Genomic DNA, 18821 nt, shown 5'->3' on the forward strand with positions numbered 1-18821 from the left:
TGGATTGAATCAGGGCATGTGAAGTGTCTGGGGTAAACCATGGAAAGCTGTGTCGGTATGTATATTTGCGTTAGTGGACTTGTATGTATATACATGTATATGGGGTTGGGTTGGGCCATTTCTTTCGTCTGTTTCCTTGTGCTACCTCGCAAATGCGGGAGACAGCGACAAAGCAAAAAAGAAAAAAAAATATATATATATATATATATATATATATATATATATATATATATATATATATATATATATATATAGTGAATGTAGGTTTGCGGCAGAGGTGTGTGATGTCTCCATGGTTGTTTAATCTGATTATGGATGGGGTTGTTAGGGAGGTAAATGCAAGAGTTTTGGAAAGAGGGGCAAGTATGAAGTCTGTTGGGGATGGGAGAGCTTGGGAAGTGAGTCAGTTGTTGTTCGCTGATGACACAGCGCTGGTGGCTGATTCATGTGAGAAACTGCAGAAGCTGGTGACTGAGTTTGGTAAAGTGTGTGGAAGAAGAAAGTTAAGAGTAAATGTGAATAAGAGCAAGGTTATTAGGTACAGTAGGGTTGAGGGTCAAGTCAATTGGTAGGTGAGTTTGAATGGAGAAAAACTGGAGGGAGTGAAGTGTTTTAGATATCTGGGAGTGGATCTGGCAGCGGATGGAACCATGGAAGCGGAAGTGGATCATAGGGTGGGGGAGGGGGCGAAAATTCTGGGGGCCTTGAAGAATGTGTGGAAGTCGAGAACATTATCTCGGAAAGCAAAAATGGGTATGTTTGAAGGAATAGTGGTTCCAACAATGTTGTATGGTTGAGAGGCATGGGCTATGGATAGAGTTGTGCGCAGGAGGATGGATGTGCTGGAAATGAGATGTTTGAGGACAATGTGTGGTGTGAGGTGGTTTGATCGAGTGAGTAACGTAAGGGTAAGAGAGATGTGTGGAAATAAAAAGAGCGTGGTTGAGAGAGCAGAAGAGGGTGTTTTGAAGTGGATTGGGCACATGGAGAGGATGAGTGAGGAAAGATTGACCAAGAGGATATATGTGTCGGAGGTGGATGGAACAAGGAGAAGAGGGAGACCAAATTAGAGGTGGAAAGATAGAGTGAAAAAGATTTTGTGTGATCGGGGCCTGAACATGCAGGAGGGTGAAAGGAGGGCAAGGAACAGAGTGAATTGGAGCGATGTGGTATACCGGGGCTGACGTGCTGTCAGTGGATTGAGTCAGGGCATGTGAAGCGTCTGGGGTAAACCATGGAAAGCTGTGTAGGTATGTATATTTGCGTGTGTGGGCGTATGTATATACATGTGTATGGGGGGGGGGGTTGGGCCATTTCTTTCGTCTGTTTCCTTGCGCTACCTCGCAAACGCGGGAGACAGCGACAAAGTATAAAAAAAAAAAATATATATATATATATATATATATATATATATATATTGGAAAGGATCACAATTTTGCACGTGATCAAGATATTCCTATGAGTCCACGGGGAAAATGAAACACGATAAGTTCCTAAGTGCACTTGTGTGTAATAATCACTTCATCAGGGGAGACACGAGAGAAATATAAGTCATTTGATATACATCGAAGAGACGAAGCAAGGACGCCATTTGGTAAACAGGTGATTGTCCAAAACATACAACGAGCATTCATAAACTTATCACTTTACAAATTTTATTTACAATAAAGTTATCTAATTTGTATGGACCATCACTAATATTAAGATTATGATTCTTTGTGTATTCAATAATAGAAGATTCACTGATATTTCTTTTGGTAATAGAGTTAGAGTTAATAACTGAGATAGCATTACTCCATTCAATACAATGATCATAGTCTTTAACATGATTAAACAAGGCCTTTGATTCTTGTCCCGTTCATATAATATATTTATTATTCTTAAATCTAACAGAAAGATCCTTACCAGTCTGACCAACATAAAATTTATCACAATTTGCACAAGACACTATAGATGCATCCAAGAGAATTTTCTGAATTCCTGATTAAGATATTCTTTATAGTATTATTGTTGCTGAAGGCAACATTTACATTAAAGGATTTAAGGAACATGGGAAGTAAAGTGAAATTATTATTAAAAGGGAGAACTAAAAGATTCTTGGTGTCAATGAGAGGTTAGGGCTCAACTCTATAAAATATATCTTTGCTAACTTAAGGGATTTATCAATGAAAGATCTAGGGTACTTTAGCTTAGATCCAATAGAATATATCTTCTCAAACTCATCATCAATAAACTCTGGACTGCAAATACGCAGTGCCCTAAGGAACATAGATTGAAATGATGATACTTTAACTCTGTCATGTTGAGATAAGTAATAATGGATATATGAGCATACATTGGTGGGTTTTCTGTATATGCTAAACTTAAACTTGTTTCCTTAACAACCCCATAATTTCTTTATGGATGGGGTTGTTAGAGAGGTGAATGCAAGAGTTTTGGAAAGAGGGGCAAGTATGCAGTCTTTTATGGATGAGAGAGCTTGGGAAGCGAGTCAGTTCTTGTTTGCTGATGATACAGCGCTGGTGGCTTATTTGGGTGAGAAACTGCAGAAGCTGGTGATTGAATTTGGTAAAGTATGTGAAAGAAGAAAGCTGGGAGTAAATGTGAATAAGAGCAAGGTTATTAGGTACAGTAGGGTTGAGGGACAAGTCAATTGGGAGGTAAGTTTGAATGGAGAAAAACTGGAGGAAGTGAAGTGTTTTAGATATCTGGGAGTGGATTTGGCAGCGGATGGAACCACGAAAGCAGAAGTGAATCATAGAGTGGGGAGGGGGCGAAAGTTTTGGGAGCGTTGAAAAATGTGTGGAAGTCGAGAATGTTATCTTGGAAAGCAAAAATGGGTATGTTTGAAGGAATAGTGGTTCCAACAATGTTATATGGTTGCGAGGCATGGGCTATAGATCGAGTTGTGTGGAGGAGGGTGGATGTGCTGGATATGAGATGTTTGAGGACAGTATGTGGTGTGCACCTCTCAGCACATTAACATCCAAAAGTCTCTCTTTTGCACGCCTGTCAATTAACACATAATCCAATAACACTCTCTGGCCATCTCTCCTACTTACATACATATACTTATGTATATCTCTCTTTTTAAATCAGATATATAACCAATCACCAGTCCTTTTTCAGCACATAAATCTACAAGCTCTTCACCATTTCCATTTGCAACACTGAACACCCCATGTACACCAGTTATTCCCTCAACTGCCACATCACTCACCTTTGCATTTAAATCACCCATCACTATAACCCAGTCTCGTGCATCAAAACTACTAACTCACTTACTCAGCTGCTCGCAAAACACTTGCCTCTCATTATCTTTCTTCATGTGCCCTGGTGCATATGCATATTCACCATTTCCCACGTTAGCGATGTAGCGTCAAGGACAGAGGACAAAGCTTTAGAGGAAAAAATCCTCACTTGGCACCCTTCTTTAACTTTTTTGGAAAAATAGAAACTGCAGTGGAGTATTTCCAGGCCCCATGCTCCCATTCCTTTTAGTCACCTTCTACAACACAGGGGGAACACATTTGAAGTATTCTTTCTCCTCTATCCCCAAGAGAACAAATGGGAACAACAGTGAAAGGGGCAAGTGGGGAGGTAATAACAAGTAGTGATTAAGTGAGAAGGAGATGGAGTGAGTATTTTTAAGGTTTTTGAATGTATTTGATGATAAAGTGGCAGGTATAGGGTGAAGTGCTTGAGGATTGGTGGAATGCATGCATAGTACAAAGGCAAAGGGGATAAAGGTGAGTGTTGAAACTACAGAGGCATAAGTTTGTTGAGTATTCCTGGGAAATTGTAGTGGAGGATATTGATTGAGAGGGGGAAGGCATATACAGAGGATTGGATTGGGATAGAGCAGTGTGGTTTCAGAAGTAGTAGAGGATATGTGGATCAGGTTTTGCTTTGAAGAATGTATGTGAGAAATACTTGGAAAAACAGATGGATTTGTATGTAGCATTTATGGATCTGGAGAAGGCATATGGTAGGGATGATAGAGATGCTTTGTGGAAGGTTTTAAGAGTGTATGGTGTGGGAAGTAAGTTGCTAGAAGCAGTGAAAAGTTTTCATCAAGGATGTAAGGCATGTATATGAGTGGGAAGAGAGGAGATTAATTGGTTCCCAGTGAATGGCAGGGCTGTGTGATGTCTCCATGGTTGTTTAATTTGCTTATGGATGGGGTGGTTAGGGAGGTAAATACAAGAGTTTTGGTGAGAGGGGCGACTATGCAGTCTGTTGTGGATGAGAGTGCTAGGAAAGTGAGTCACTTGTTGTTTCTCGATGATACAGCTCTGGTGGCTGAGTCGGGTGAGAAACTGCTTTGGTTGGTGACTGAGTTTGGAAAAGTGTGTGAAAGGAGGAAGTTGAGAGTAAATGTGAATAAGAGCAAGGTTATTAGATTCAGTAAGATTGAGGGACAAGTTAATTGGGATGTAAGTTTGAATGGAGAAATATCGGAGGAATTGAAGTGTTTTAGATATCTGGGAGTGGATTTGGCACTGGATGGAACCATGGAAGCAGAAGTGAGTCACAGGGTAGGGGAGGGGGTGAAGATTATGGGAGAGATGAAGAATGTGTGGTGGGAGAGAATGTTATCTCGGAGAGCAAAAATGGGTATGTTTGAATGAATAGTAGTTCCAACAATGTTACATGGTTGCGAGGCATGGGTTATATATTAGGTTGTACGGGGAGGGTGGATATGTTGGAAATGAAATGTTTGAGGACAATATGTGGTGTGAGGTGGTTTGATCAAGTGAGTAGTGAAAGGGTAAGAGAGATATGTGGTGATAAGAAGAGTATGGTTGAGAGATCAGAAGAGGGTGTGTTGAAATGGTTTAGACATGTGAAGAGAATGAGTGAGTGAAGATTGAAAAGAGTATATATGTGTCAAAGGTGAAGGGAACAAGGAGAAATGGGAGACCAAATTGGAGGTGGAAGGATGGAGTGAAAAAGATTTTGAGCAATCTGGGCCTGAAGATACAGGAGGGTGAGAGGTGTGCAAGGAATAGAGTGAATTGGAACATGTATACTGGGGTTAGTGTGCTGTCAATGACTGAACCAGGGCATGTGAAGCATCTGGGGGAAACCATGGAAAGGTCTGTGGGGCCTGGATGTGGATAGGGAGCGTGATTTTGGTGCATTGCACTTGTTAGAGACTGAGTGTGAATGAATGTAGCCTCTTTGTTTTCCTGGTGCTACCTCGCTAAAGTGGGGGATAGCGACAGGAATGGATGAAGGCAAGTAAGTATGAGTATGTGCTGGAGGGATGTCTGATCATTATCTTGTGGAGGCTAAGGTGAAGATTTGTATGGGTTTTCAGAAAAGAAGAGTGAATGTTGGGGTGAAGAGGGTGGTGAGAGTAAGTGAGCTTGGGAAGGAGACTTGTGTGAGGAAGTACCAGGAGAGATTGAGTACAGAATGGAAAAAGGTGAGAACAATGGAAGTAAGGGGAGTGGGGGAGGAATGGGATGTATTTAGGGAATCAGTGATGGATTGCGTAAAAGATGCTTGTGGCATGAGAAGAGTGGGAGGTGGGTTGATTAGAAAGGGTAGTGAGTGGTGGGATGAAGAAGTAAGATTATTAGTGAAAGAGAAGAGGGAGGCATTTGGATGATTTTTACAGGGAAAAAATGCAATTGAGTGGGAGATGTATAAAAGAAAGAGACAGGAGGTCAAGAGAAAGGTGCAAGAGGTGAAAAAAAGGGCAAATGAGAGTTGGGGTGAAAGAGTATCATTAAATTTTAGGGAGAATAAAAAGATGTTCTGGAAGGAGGTAAATAAAGTGTGTAAGACTAGGGAGCAAATGGGAACTTCAGTGAAGGGCGCAAATGGGGAGGTGATAACAAGTAGTGGTGATGTGAGAAAGATATGGAGTGAGTATTTTGAAGGTTTGTTGAATGTGTTTGATGATAGAGTGGCAGATATAGGGTGTTTTGTTCGAGGTGGTGTGCAAAGTGAGAGGGTTAGGGAAAATGATTTGGTAAACAGAGAAGAGGTAGTAAAAGCTTTGTGGAAGATGAAAGCCAGCAAGGCAGCAGGTTTGGATGGTATTGCAGTGGAATTTATTAAAAAAGGGGGTGACTGTATTATTTACTAGTTGGTAAGGTTGTTTAATGTATGTATGACTCATGGTGAGGTGCCTGAGGATTGGCGGAATGCGTGCATAGTGCCATTGTACAAAGGCAAAGGGGATAAGAGTTAGTGCTCAAATTACAGAGGTATAAGTTTGTTGAGTATTCCTGGTAAATTATATGGGAGGGTATTGATTGAGAGGGTGAAGGCATGTACAGAGCATCAGATTGGGGAAGAGCAGTGTGGTTTCTGAAGTGGTAGAGGATGTGTGGATCAGGTGTTTGCTTTGAAGAATGTATCTGATAAGTACTTAGAAAAGCAAATGGATTTGTATGTAGCATTTATGGATCTGGAGAAGGCATATGATAGAGTTGATAGAGATGCTCTGTGGAAGGTATTAAGAATATATGGTGTGGGAGGCAAGTTGTTAGAAGCAGTGAAAAGTTTTTATCGAGGATGTAAGGCATGTGTACGTGTAGGAAGAGAGGAAAGTGATTGGTTCTCAGTGAATGTAGGTTTGCGGCAGGGATGTGTGATGTCTCCATGGTTGTTTAATTTGTTTATGGATGGGGTTGTTAGGGAGGTGAATGCAAGAGTTTTGGAAAGAGGGGCAAGTATGAAGTCTGTTGGGGATGAGAGAGCTTGGGAAGTGAGTCAGTTGTTGTTCGCTGATGATACAGCACTGGTGGCTGATTCATGTGAGAAACTGCAGAAGCTGGTGACTGAGTTTGGTAAAGTGTTTGAAAGAAGAAAGTTAAGAGTAAATGTGAATAAGAGCAAGGTTATTAGGTACAGTAGGGTTAAGGGTCAAGTCAATTGGTAGGTAAGTTTGAATGGAGAAAAACTGGAGGAAGTAAAGTGTTTTAGATATCTGGGAGTGAATCTGGCAGCGGATGGAACCATGGAAGCGGAAGTGAATCATAGGGTGGGGGAGGGGGCGAAAATCCTGGGAGCCTTGAAGAATGTGTGGAAGTCGAGAACATTATCTTGGAAAGCAAAAATGGGTATGTTTGAAGGAATAGTGGTTCCAACAATGTTGTATGGTTGCGAGGCGTGGACTATGGATAGAGTTGTGCGCAGGAGGATGGATGTGCTGGAAATGAGATGTTTGAGGACAATGTGAGGTGGTTTGATCGAGTAAGTAACGTAAGGGTAAGAGAGATGTGTGGAAATAAAAAGAGCGTGGTTGAGAGAGCAGAAGAGGGTGTTTTGAAATGGTTTGGGCACATGGAGAGAATGAATGAGGAAAGATTGACCAAGAGGATATATGTGTCGGAGGTGGAGGGAACGAGGAGAAGTGGGAGACCAAATTGGAGGTGGAAAGATGGAGTGAAAAAGATTTTGTGCGATCGGGGCCTGAACATGCAGGAGGGTGAAAGGAGGGCAAGGAATAGAGTGAATTGGATTGATGTGGTATACCGGGGTTGACGTGCTGTAAGTGGATTGAATCAGGGCATGTGAAGCATCTGGGGTAAACCATGGAAAGCTGTGTAGGTATGTATATTTGCGTGTGTGGACATATGTATATACTTGTGTATGGGGGTGGGTTGGGCCATTTCTTTCGTCTGTTTCCATGCGCTACCTCGCAAACGCAGGAGACAGCGACAAAGCAAAAAAAAAAAAAAAAAATGACTGGATGGGCCATTCTCCGTCTGTTTCCTGGTGCTACCTCGCTGATGCAGGAAACATCGATAAAAATGTAAAGAAAAAAAAATAATATGATATATCTGTGGTTTCGTTGCATTGCAGTTACAGCTAAAGAATGGATGATGAGTGGATGTGGCATTTCTTCTTATGTTCCTGGCACTACCTCTTTTAACCTTGGAAACAGCAATCAAGGATGAAAAATAATTAATGTTATTGACCACTGCTTTTTTTTCTTCTAAATTCTCAACTGTTACATTCTTCTTCAGTTCTTTCTTCTCATTTTCCAAACCCTCAAAATCTCCTTGATTCAGCTTCGTTGTAGCTAACCTGATGACAGCTTTATGCTTAAAACTATTTTCCATTCTTAATTCCATCACAGAAATTTTTACAACAGCAGTCCTAATGATATTTCTCTCTTATTTAGATATCAGTATAGAAATTATTTTAAACTTCCCACAAAACTTCACTCCAATACTGTTCTTTCACAGTATCTCAAGAAGGGTAAGAGTTGAACTTTAGTACTGTCAGTAATCAAATTCACTGGAGATTTTTAAAGGGAATCTTACCAACAGTTGTTTACAGGTGGACCAGTTGCATGTTAGCAATGGAGAGCAATTACTATTATCATGTTATACCCTCTTTTAATGTATCTTCTCTCATAAACTCTCTGTATTGCCTAATCGTGATTAGATTCTCAATTTCTTTGTAAATAGTAACTTTGGAATCACTGAGATGAATATCCTTAATGAAAAACACATTGAACCTCTCACCAACTTAATTGTTATCATCACTCATAGACAACTGCTCCACCTTGCATCCAGTGCTCTGTTTTTGTAATAACTTGCTCTAGTGAATTATTACCCCAAAGAACTATAACTTCAAGAGGTCTTCCATGTGTCTCCTTTCCTTTCTGTACTTGTGTAGGCTTGATTAAGCAGTTGTTTTTATGCCACTTCTGCAAATCAAGAGCTAGACTTGAATCATCCTGACCCTGTTTGCGATTACTGTCTGTGTATTTTGGGAGTACTATGTTTACACATACATATTCCAGCTTAAGCCAAGTACTTAGCCATCAACCCACCTCAAAGTGGTTGATGAACAGCTGGGTTGGCTGTAAGCCAATTGCCCTATCTGGGACTTAATCTGAGCCTGTTTTGATTGGTGTGTGTGTGTGTATTGTGAGTGATTACCTATTTGTGCAATACAGGAAGGGAGTTTTACACTTACAGGGGCCCTATTTCTAACATTTCTTTATGTATTGTAGAATTCTTTTAATCTCTCTATAATGTTTTAATATACAGATATATTCATCATTGCTTGTTACTATAGAAATATTTCATTACATCTTTTAGTAACTTGATTCTTAATTGTATTCCTGCTCTTTTCTCTTTTTGACCTTTGATTTTTAGATTTTGTAAACCTCCTCATGCAATAAGATTAATTGAAAAACTTTTCCTTAAATGCCATGCTCACCACTTCTCTCTTCCAGTGTGGGTATTTGCTTGGCTTCTGGCCCCTCTTTTTGAATTTGTTCCAGTGCTGATCATATTTGTCAGAATATTTTCATGTACTTGAAAGCAGTTTTTGATGTTCACAGGTAAATGATTTACCACCTTAATCCTGGTCACTTTCAGATACAGATTCTTGAAATTTGTATCCTGTAAGATGATACTCATAATTAAGCTGCTGTCCCACTGTCCCATCTTTTTCACTGTACATTTAGTTTGGTTGAAATTCATTTGCCATGTATGTAACCACAGCTGGATCCTGTCTCTGTCATTCGAGGTTTTCATATCTTCTTGAACCCTAAGTTTCCTCAACTTTCCAGTCCTTCCAGCAAGTTGCTTACACAAACCAGAAATGAATCCATGAAATTTCAAATTACCCAAGTTGAGAATGCACCTTTGACACGCTTCTTTTGTGTCATCTCATGTAAGTAATTTTAGATTCTCTGAAGGAATACACGTCTTATGCCTGCCTTCACATTTAATATATTTATCATCCTCTTCTAGAGGATAGTGTCTTTTTGTTTGTGTGTGTATGTATGTGATCCTGAATATGTTTGTATGTACATATTTGAGATTTTTCATGTTTCAAAAGCACTTGTATTTTAATATTTTGTGTGTGAACATATAGCTATGATATTTAGATTCACTTCTTTGACAAGCTTCAGCTGATTGTAAATTATTTCAGTTGCTGAAGCCCGTTCATTTTTTTATGGAACAAAAAATATGATTGGAGAGATTTTGTCCAAAACAAGTATAAAGATTTTAGGCCTACATATTTTGAGAGTTTTAATGTGTAATCCATATATATTAAAAAAAATTTCTTTCCATAATTTACTGCTTTGCCTTCAGTTCAGACGAGATTCTGTAAAGGATGATGAAACACCGGTAAGTTGAGAATGAAGACTTCATGTTTTACCTAAATTTAGTTAGTTAGGGCAGCAGATGGTAAGTTTGCCCAAAGAATTTAGTCTTCCTTATACTTTTTGCTAGTTTTTGGGATTGGGGCTGAGGATTCCAGTTTTGAAAATATTGCCAACAGTAGGTGCATGTGGCCTCATACAAAAGCAGCCTGCCTGTAACTGCTTTCAGCAAGAGATGCAAGTCTGTATGGGTGAGTGGATTGTGAGAAGAATGAGTAATGAATTTTATAGATACTTTTGGAAAAGGAAAATTTGATGTTTTGGGTTTGTTTGGAAAAGGCTGTGAGGTAGTAGGATCTTTAAGTGGGATGGAGTGAAGGTTATGGAATCAAGCCAGCAAGATGATACAAATGGTGATGCAAAAGGTGTGTGTGCAGAAAATTTGGAACTGATGCAAAATATTCTGCTTGTGAAATTTGAGTGAAAAGGTGGATTTGAGTGAAAATTTTGGTTTTGATTATTGTGCATATGTATGAGGGTGTGTTTGCTCATTGAGTCTTATTGTATTAAGCTCAGTGTCACAAAGGTGATTGTAGATCTTAAAGAAACATCAAATCTTGGCTTTATATAGTGACATAGTAATTGGAAGGGTAACATACACCTTGATGCAAAGGAGTATCTTGTGCCACCAGTCTGGGCAGGTCCAGCAGGTGGCATAGGCCTTAGTTAATCAAGAAGCTGCAAGGTGCCTCAAAATTCATATGGTGCCTTGATGGGACAAAGAATAGTTGAGTTTTGGCTCGCAAAAAGAGGGAATACCACAATCTTTTGTCTTCCTGCCTATGACCAGCACACATTCAACTTTTTGTGGTTACCATCCGTTGAGCATGTCATTGATACTCTAGGTTGTACAGGTGACTCACCTTACTCCTTCAAGCAAGTGTGAGTTTGGATGGCAGCAACAAGGCACTTCATTGCTCTTGACCATATGACTCAGCGAGCTCTCCCTTCATTAGAGGGGACTGAGTGGCCAAGTAAATTGTCAGGTGTCTAGATTATCCTGTTTACATCAAATAGAAGGTAAACAAGCCCTCCTATGTATTGTTTGATGTGCCCACCAGCCTTTGTTTATTAAATGTGTGCATGCCAGCTTAACACGTCACTGAGTGAGTGTGTTTGTGTGTGCATATGCCAAGCAACTCACATGAACTACTGCAGCCATCCAGCTGATTGCCTAAAGTGAACTCCAGCACCATCCAGCCGATCATAGCAACTGTAACGTCTTGTCAGCAGTTGGAGAAGTGTTTGTCCCTCATATCCTATGTCTGCCAAAACCTTCCTCTGTTTTTCTCCTGGAAGTAGGCTTGAAACCTGGTTTGCTTTGCATCCCACATGCAGGTCATGCAGTGGGTACTACCTAGATGACAATGAATGACATATGGTGATTTGATAGTAAAATAGCTGAGTATCTGAGTGGCATAAAGTGATCCATGAATATGTTGATACAGTGAGTACTTTATGGCTGCAAACCATCTCGCTACTTAGAACATGAAGTGCCAGTAAGACCCTAGCCACATGAGTGCGCACATACTCTAGGAACTTAGATACACCTCTTTGGACTCAAGGTCAGTTAGGGACCAGTTGCATGGTAACTTTTTCAAATGAAGTTCATTGTTGCATGAATGTGGATGTATGAATGACTGACCCCATTTTCCTTGTTATGATTACTCATGGATATTAGTGGTGACTTTAAGAATATATGTATTGAAATTATATACTTTTATGTTTCTCAAACCCAGTTTCCACATTTATTTATGTACACACTGAAGGGATCCCTTAAAAGTGACTTCTTACATAATAGAGAGGGATACATGCTTAAACTTTACAAGCAGATATAGGATACATATCTGAATAGTGAGCTATCTGAAGTACCCTAATTAATGTAATGTAAAGTTAGGAACCTCTTATTTTACAAATTTTGTCAGCCAGACAAGCTATCCTTCACATCAACTATGGAGGGTTTAGTTGGGGCAGGGAAGTTTTGGGATGTTTTGGAATTGAAAAGAATGAGTCACTCACAAATAGCCTGGTGCTGCTGTATGACTTACATGAACTTGAGGACTAAATAATTGTAGAGTGTTATAAGGATTATATTGATCCCTAGGCAAGGAAAACCAGCTAGCATCATTTGAACATCATAACTAGTGTAATGTCCACAGATTTTAGGAAATAGTACACTCTCATCATGGAAAGGACCCTTGAGACAGCCAAGTCAGCAGAATTTAAGGGTCCTGCTCTCCAGCAGTAACTCAGTAGCAAACTGCTGGTAGTCTAGGTCATGATGAGAGAGCACTTCAACCAAAGGGAATTGAGAAACAGCATCAACAGAAATTATGTTAACAATGGGTAATATGAAGGCAAATATGAAGGTCACAGACATATGGGAATATGAGTGGGAAATGGCACAGTTGAGGCAGCCCATAACTTTACTTCAAAGCTTGTTCCAGCCTGAGCATATTAAACCCCTGTTCAGTTTCCTGTCCCCAGCAGTTCTGGCAACACGAGTGACACAACACTGAAGTTTCCCATGCTACCAAGGTTTAAAGAAACAGATAAGAATAAGTTCTTTATAGATTGATCTGAGGATGTAACTAGGTTTTGATTTAAAGAACATGGCATCCTTGTTCAAAAGCAAAGTTGCTGATTTACATAGCCACCTTGACAAGTTGATCAAATTATAAGGGACAATAAAAGGAGCCCTGCTGAAAGCTTATGACTTCAAAACATAAAAGGCCAAGGAGCATTTCTGTTCAGTGTACTTCCAAAAGAATGACATGGTTATATCCAGTTTGGTTTATGTCAGCATGGTAGCTTCATTAATTGGTTCATGAAAGCAGAAGCTTATACTATGGAGGGCATACTCTTCAGAAGTCCATTTAATAGTTCTTGTCCAGTAGAGTTGTTGGCTCAGTTTAAGATGCTAGAAGTATACACTTTCCTAATATTCTGGATCTGTTTTTCACCTTTAACCCATCCCATTGTAACTAAACAGTCTTGCACCCAATTGGTTCATCTGATCACACTCATAACTGTATCTGTTTTAATAGCACCTTCCCATCCAACAGTCCCGTAAAAGCACAAATATTGGCACCTTTGAAGAGCTGACAGGAATAACGTACAAAAATTCTTTTCTGACTTCCCTTAGATAAATTAGTCTCTTATGTGGTGATGCTTCTTTCTTCAACAAATGCATAACAGAGGTTATTTTTGAGGGAATTGAAGCATTTAACCCCTCTTCCTCTAAGGTGATGTCCCCTGCCTATCCATGGTTCAGCTGCTCTTGTTCTGAGGCCATTCAGGCAAGGGATCAGGCTTATCCGGCTTGGAAAAACTTTCCTTTCTCCAGCTCCTGTCCAGCATTTATCAGTGCCAGTAATCATTGCAAGTACATTATCTGTGAGATAAAGCTTTCCTTTATTCAAAGAAAGTGCAATAACCTCACCTCGTAATCTGCTTATAGGTTTTTCTGGTCTTTGGCTAAGCGCATCGCTTACAGTATCTGTTGCTCCATCTTTCTTTCATCTTTATGTTCAGACAGTACTAACAGTGTTATAGGTGTCTCTCATATAGACAGAGCAACTCCCTTTGGCTCCTGCTTCTCGTTTAACTCCACCTTAGATGACTCTAACATTCCTTCACATTCGATGCTCCTCTTAATGATCATATGCCCCTCCCCATAATCTCCATTCAGACTGTCAGAAAAGCACTTCTATCTCTGGACACATGGAACACTTATGGTCTTGATGGCATCCATCCACATGTACTGAAAGAGTGTGCCTCTGAACTTGCACCTGTCCTTGTTCACCCATTCTGATTCTGCTTAAAAACCATAACTTTTTCTTCTTGAAAGCATGCATTGGTGCCTCCAGTCCCTAAGAATGGTGACTTTTCTGACCTCTGTAACTATTGCCCTGTTGCTTTGATACCTACCAACCATTTTGAGGAAAACATGCGGTGTGAGGTGGTTTGATCAAGTAAGTAATGAAAGAATGAAATAGGTGTGTAGAGATAAAAAGTGTGGTTGAGAGAGCAGAAGAGGATATGTTGAAATTATTTGGACATATGGAGAGAATGAGTCAGGAAAGGTAGGCAAAGAGGACATATGTGTCAGAAGTGGAGGGAAGAAGGAGAACCAGGAGACCAAATTGGATGTGAAAGGATCGAGTGAAAAAGATTTTGATTGATTGGGGCCTGAAAATGCAGGAGGGTGAAAGGCATGCAAAAAATAGAGTGAGTTAGAGTGATGTGATATACTTGGTTCAACGTGCCATCAAGAGACTGAAACCATTGCATGTGAAATGTATGGGGTAAACCATAGAAAGGTCTGTGGAGCCTAAATGTGGAGAGGGAGCATCAGTTTTGGTGCATTACACATAACAACTCATGTATGGATGTGAGCAAATGTGGCATTTCTTTGTCTGTTTCCTGAAGCTACTACACTGCCATAGGGCACAGTGATCGGACATGGGGGAAAAGAAGACACTGTATATGGTATCTTTTTTTTGTTTCATTAATGCATTTGTGATGTTTCCTTTGGGTCGGGGTGCTGTTGGGAATGGATGAAGGCAAGTATTGATATATACATGTGTATATATGTATATGTATGTTATTTTTTGTTTTTCTTATACTTAATCACTGTTTCCTGCATCAGGAAGGTAGCACCAGGAAACAGAGGAGGAATGGCGCATACACTCATTATCATTATTATACTTCGTCGTTGTCTTCCATGTTAGTGAGGTAGCACAAGGAAACAGACAAAAGAATGGCCCAACCCACCCACATACACATGTATATACATACACGTCCACACATGCACATATACATACCTATACATACCTCCACATCCCTGGGAATAAAGGAGAAAGAATACTTCCCACACATTCCTCACATGTTGTAGAAGGCAACTAAAAGGGATGGGAGTGGGGGTCTAGAAACCCTCCCCTCCTTGTATTATAACTTTCTAAACAGGGAAACAGAAGGAGTCACATGGGGAGTGCTCATCTTCCTCGAAGGCTCAGATTGGGGTGTCGTAAATGTGTGTAGATGTAACCAAGATAAGAAAAAAGGAGAGATAGGTAGTATGTTTGAGGAAAGGAACCTGGATGTTTTGGCTCTGAGTGAAACGAAGCTCAAGGGTAAAGGAGAAGAGTGGTTTGGGAATGTCTTGGGAGTAAAGTCAGGGGTTGTAAAGAAAACTCTAGATTTATATGGGTAAAACTGAATGGATGGAGAGAGATGGGTGATTATTGGTGCATATGCACCTGGGCATGAGAAGAAAGATCATGAGAGGCAAGTGTTTTGGGAGCAGCTGAGTGAGTGTGTTAGTAGCTTTGATGCACGAGACTGGGTTATAGTGATGGGTGATTTGAATGCAAAGGTGAGTAATGTGGCAGTTGAGGGAATAATTGGTGTACATGGGGTGTTCACTGTTGTAAATGGAAATGGTGAGGAGCTTGTAGATTTATGTGCTGAAAAAGGACTGGTGATTAGGAATACCTGGTATAAAGAGATAGATATACATAAGTATAGGTATGCAAGTAGGAGAGATAGCCAGAGAGCGTTATTGGATTAAGTGTTAATTGATAAGTGCACGAAAGAGAGACTTTTGGATGTTAATGTGCTGAGAGGTGCAACTGGAGGGATGTCTGATCATTATCTTGTGGATGCAAAGGTGAAGATTTGTAGAGGTTTCCAGAAAAGAAGAATGTTAGGGTGAAGAGAGTGGTGAGAGTAAGTGAGGTTGGGAAGGAGACTTGTGTGAGGAAGTACCAGGAGACACTGAATACAGAATGGAAAAAGGTGAGAACAAAGGATGTAAGGGGAGTGAGAGAGGAATGACTTGTATTTAGGAAAGTAGTGATGGCTTGTGCTGAAGATGCTTGTGGCATGAGAAGTGTGGGAGGTTAGCAGATTAGAAATGGTAGTGATTGGTGAGATGAAGAAGTAAGATTATTAGTGGAAGAGAAGAGAGAGGCATTTGGACGATTTTTGCAGGGAAATAATGCAAATGAGTGGGAAATGTATAAAAGAAAGAAGCAGGAGGTTAAGAGAAAGGTGCAGGAGTTAGAAAAAAGGGCAAGTGAGAGTTGGGGTGAGAGAGTATCATTAAATTTTAGGGAGAATAAAAAGATATTTTGCAAGGAGGTAAATAAAGTGTGTAAGACAAGGGAGCATAATGGGTAGGTGATAACAAGTAGTGATGATGTGAGAGTGAGATGGAGCGACTATTTTGAAGGTTTGTTGAATGTGTTTGATGATAGAGTGGGAGATACAGGGTGTTTTGGTCGAGGTGGTGTGCAAAGTGAGAGGGTTAGGGAGAGTGATTTGGTAAACAGAGAAGAGGTAGCAAAGCTTTGTGGAAAATGAAAGCCGGCAAGGCAGCAGGTTTGGATGTTATTGCAGTGGATTTCTTATATTTATTTTATTTATTTTGCTTTGTCACTGTCTCCCGCGTTAGCGAGGTAGCGCAAGGAAACAGACGAAAAAATGGCCCAAGCCACCCACATACACGTGTATACATACATGTCCACACACGCAAATATACATACCTATACATCTCAACGTATACATATATATACACACAGACATATACATATGTACACATGTACATAATTCATACTGTCAGCCTTTATTCATTCCCATCGCCACCTTGCCACATGAAATAACAACCCCCTCTCCCCTCGTGTGAGAGGTAGCGCTAGGAAAAGACAACAAAGGCCCCATTCGCTCACACTCAGTCTCTACCTGTCATGTAATAATGCACCAACACCACAGCTCCCTTTCCACATCCAGGTGCCACAGAACTTTCCATGGTTTACCCCAGATGCTTCACATGCCCTGGTTCAATCCATAGACAGCACGTCAACCCCGGTATACCACATCGTTCCAATTCACTCTATTCCTTGCACGCCTTTCACCCTCCTGCATGTCCAGGCCCCGATCACTCAAAATCTTTGTCACTCCATCTTTCCACCTCCAATTTGGTCTCCCACTTCTCCTCTTTCCCTCCCCCTCTGACACATATATCCTCTTGGTCAATCTTTCCTCAGTTATTCTCTCCATGTGACCAAACCATTTCAAAACACCCTCTTCTGCTCTCTCAACCACGCTCTTTTTATTACCACACATCTCTCTTACCCTATTATTACTCACTTGATCAAACCATCTCACACCACATATTGTCCTCAAACATCTCATTTCCAGCACATCCATCCTCCTGCGCACAACTCTATCCATAGCCCACGTCTCGCAACCATACAACATTGTTGGCACCACTATTCCTTCAAACACAGCTATTTTTGCTTTCCGAGATAATGTTCTCGACTTCCACACATTCTTCAATGCTCCCAGAACTTTCGCCCCCTCCCCCACTCTATGATTCACTTCCGCTTCCATGGTTCCATCCACTGCCAAATCCACTCCCAGATATCTAAATCACTTCACTTCCTCCAGTTTTTCTCCATTCAAACTTACCTCCCAATTGACTTGACCCTCAACCCTACTGTACCTAATAACTTTGCTCTTATTCACATTTACTCTCAACTTTCTTCTTTCACACACTTCTGCAGTTTCTCACATGAATCAGCCACCAGCGCTGTATCATCAGGGAATAACAACTGACTCACTTCCCAAGCTCTCTCATCCACAACAGACTGCAAACTTGCCCTTCTTTCCAAAACTCTTGCATTCACCTCCCTAACAACCCCATCCATAAAGGAATTAAACAACCATGGAGACATCACACACCCCTGCTGCAAACCTACATTCACTGAGAACCAATCACTTTCCTCTCTTCCTACACGTACACATGCCTTACATCCTCGATAAAAACTTTTCACTGCTTCTAACAACTTGCCTCCCACACCATATATTCTTAATACTTTCCACAGAGCATCTCTATCAACTCTATCATATGCCTTCTCCAGATCCATAAATGCTACATACAAATCCATTTGATTTTCTAAGTATTTCTCCCATACATTCTTCAAAGCAAACACCTGATCCACACATCCTCTACCACTTCTGAAACCACACTGCTCTTCCCCAATCTGATGCTTTGTACATGCCTTCACCCTCTCAATCAATACCCTCCCATATAATTTCCCAGAAATACTCAACAAACTTATATCTCTGTAATTTGAGCGCACACCTTTGTCCCATTTGCCTGTATACAATGGCACTGTGCAAGCATTCTGCCAATAAACAGGCACCTCACCATGAATCATACAAACATTAAATAACCTTACCAACCAATCAACAATACAGTCACCCCCTTTTTTATAAATTCCACTGCAATACCATCCAAACCTGCTGTCTTGCCGGCTTTCATCTTCCACAAAGCTCTTACTACCTCTTCTCTGTTTACCAAATCATTTTCCCTAACCCCCTCACTTTGCACACCACCTCGACCAAAACACCCTATATCTGCCACTCTATCATCAAACACATTCAACAAACCTTCAAAATACTCACTCCATCTCCTTCTCACATCACTACTTGTTATCACCTGCCCATTAGCCCCCTTTACTGAAGTTCCCATTTGCTCCCTTGTCTTACGCACTTTATTTACCTCCTTCCAAAACATCTTTTTATTCTCCCTAAAATTCAGTGATACTCTCTCACCCCAACTCTAATTTGCCCTCTTTTTCACCTCTTGCAGCATTCTCTTGAC

General features: G+C 40.5%; 1 protein-coding gene across 3 annotated transcripts in view; it reads left to right on the top strand.

The window, feature by feature from the left end:
- LOC139760419 (putative divalent cation/proton antiporter TMEM165) overlaps nt 1-18821 on the top strand; it is a 231960-nt gene that overhangs the window by 119125 nt on the left and 94014 nt on the right. For 2 of the 3 annotated variants that reach the window (XM_071683600.1, XM_071683601.1), the window contains one exon: nt 10080-10115. The exons of the other annotated variant lie outside the window; for it this stretch is intronic. In XM_071683600.1, coding sequence (XP_071539701.1) covers nt 10080-10115 — 36 coding nt within the window. The remainder of the gene's footprint in view (nt 1-10079; nt 10116-18821) is intronic. 3 annotated transcript variants of the gene reach the window in all.

Source organism: Panulirus ornatus, chromosome 36 (genome assembly GCF_036320965.1).
Source record: "Panulirus ornatus isolate Po-2019 chromosome 36, ASM3632096v1, whole genome shotgun sequence".
Classification (NCBI taxonomy): Eukaryota; Metazoa; Arthropoda; class Malacostraca; order Decapoda; family Palinuridae; genus Panulirus; species Panulirus ornatus.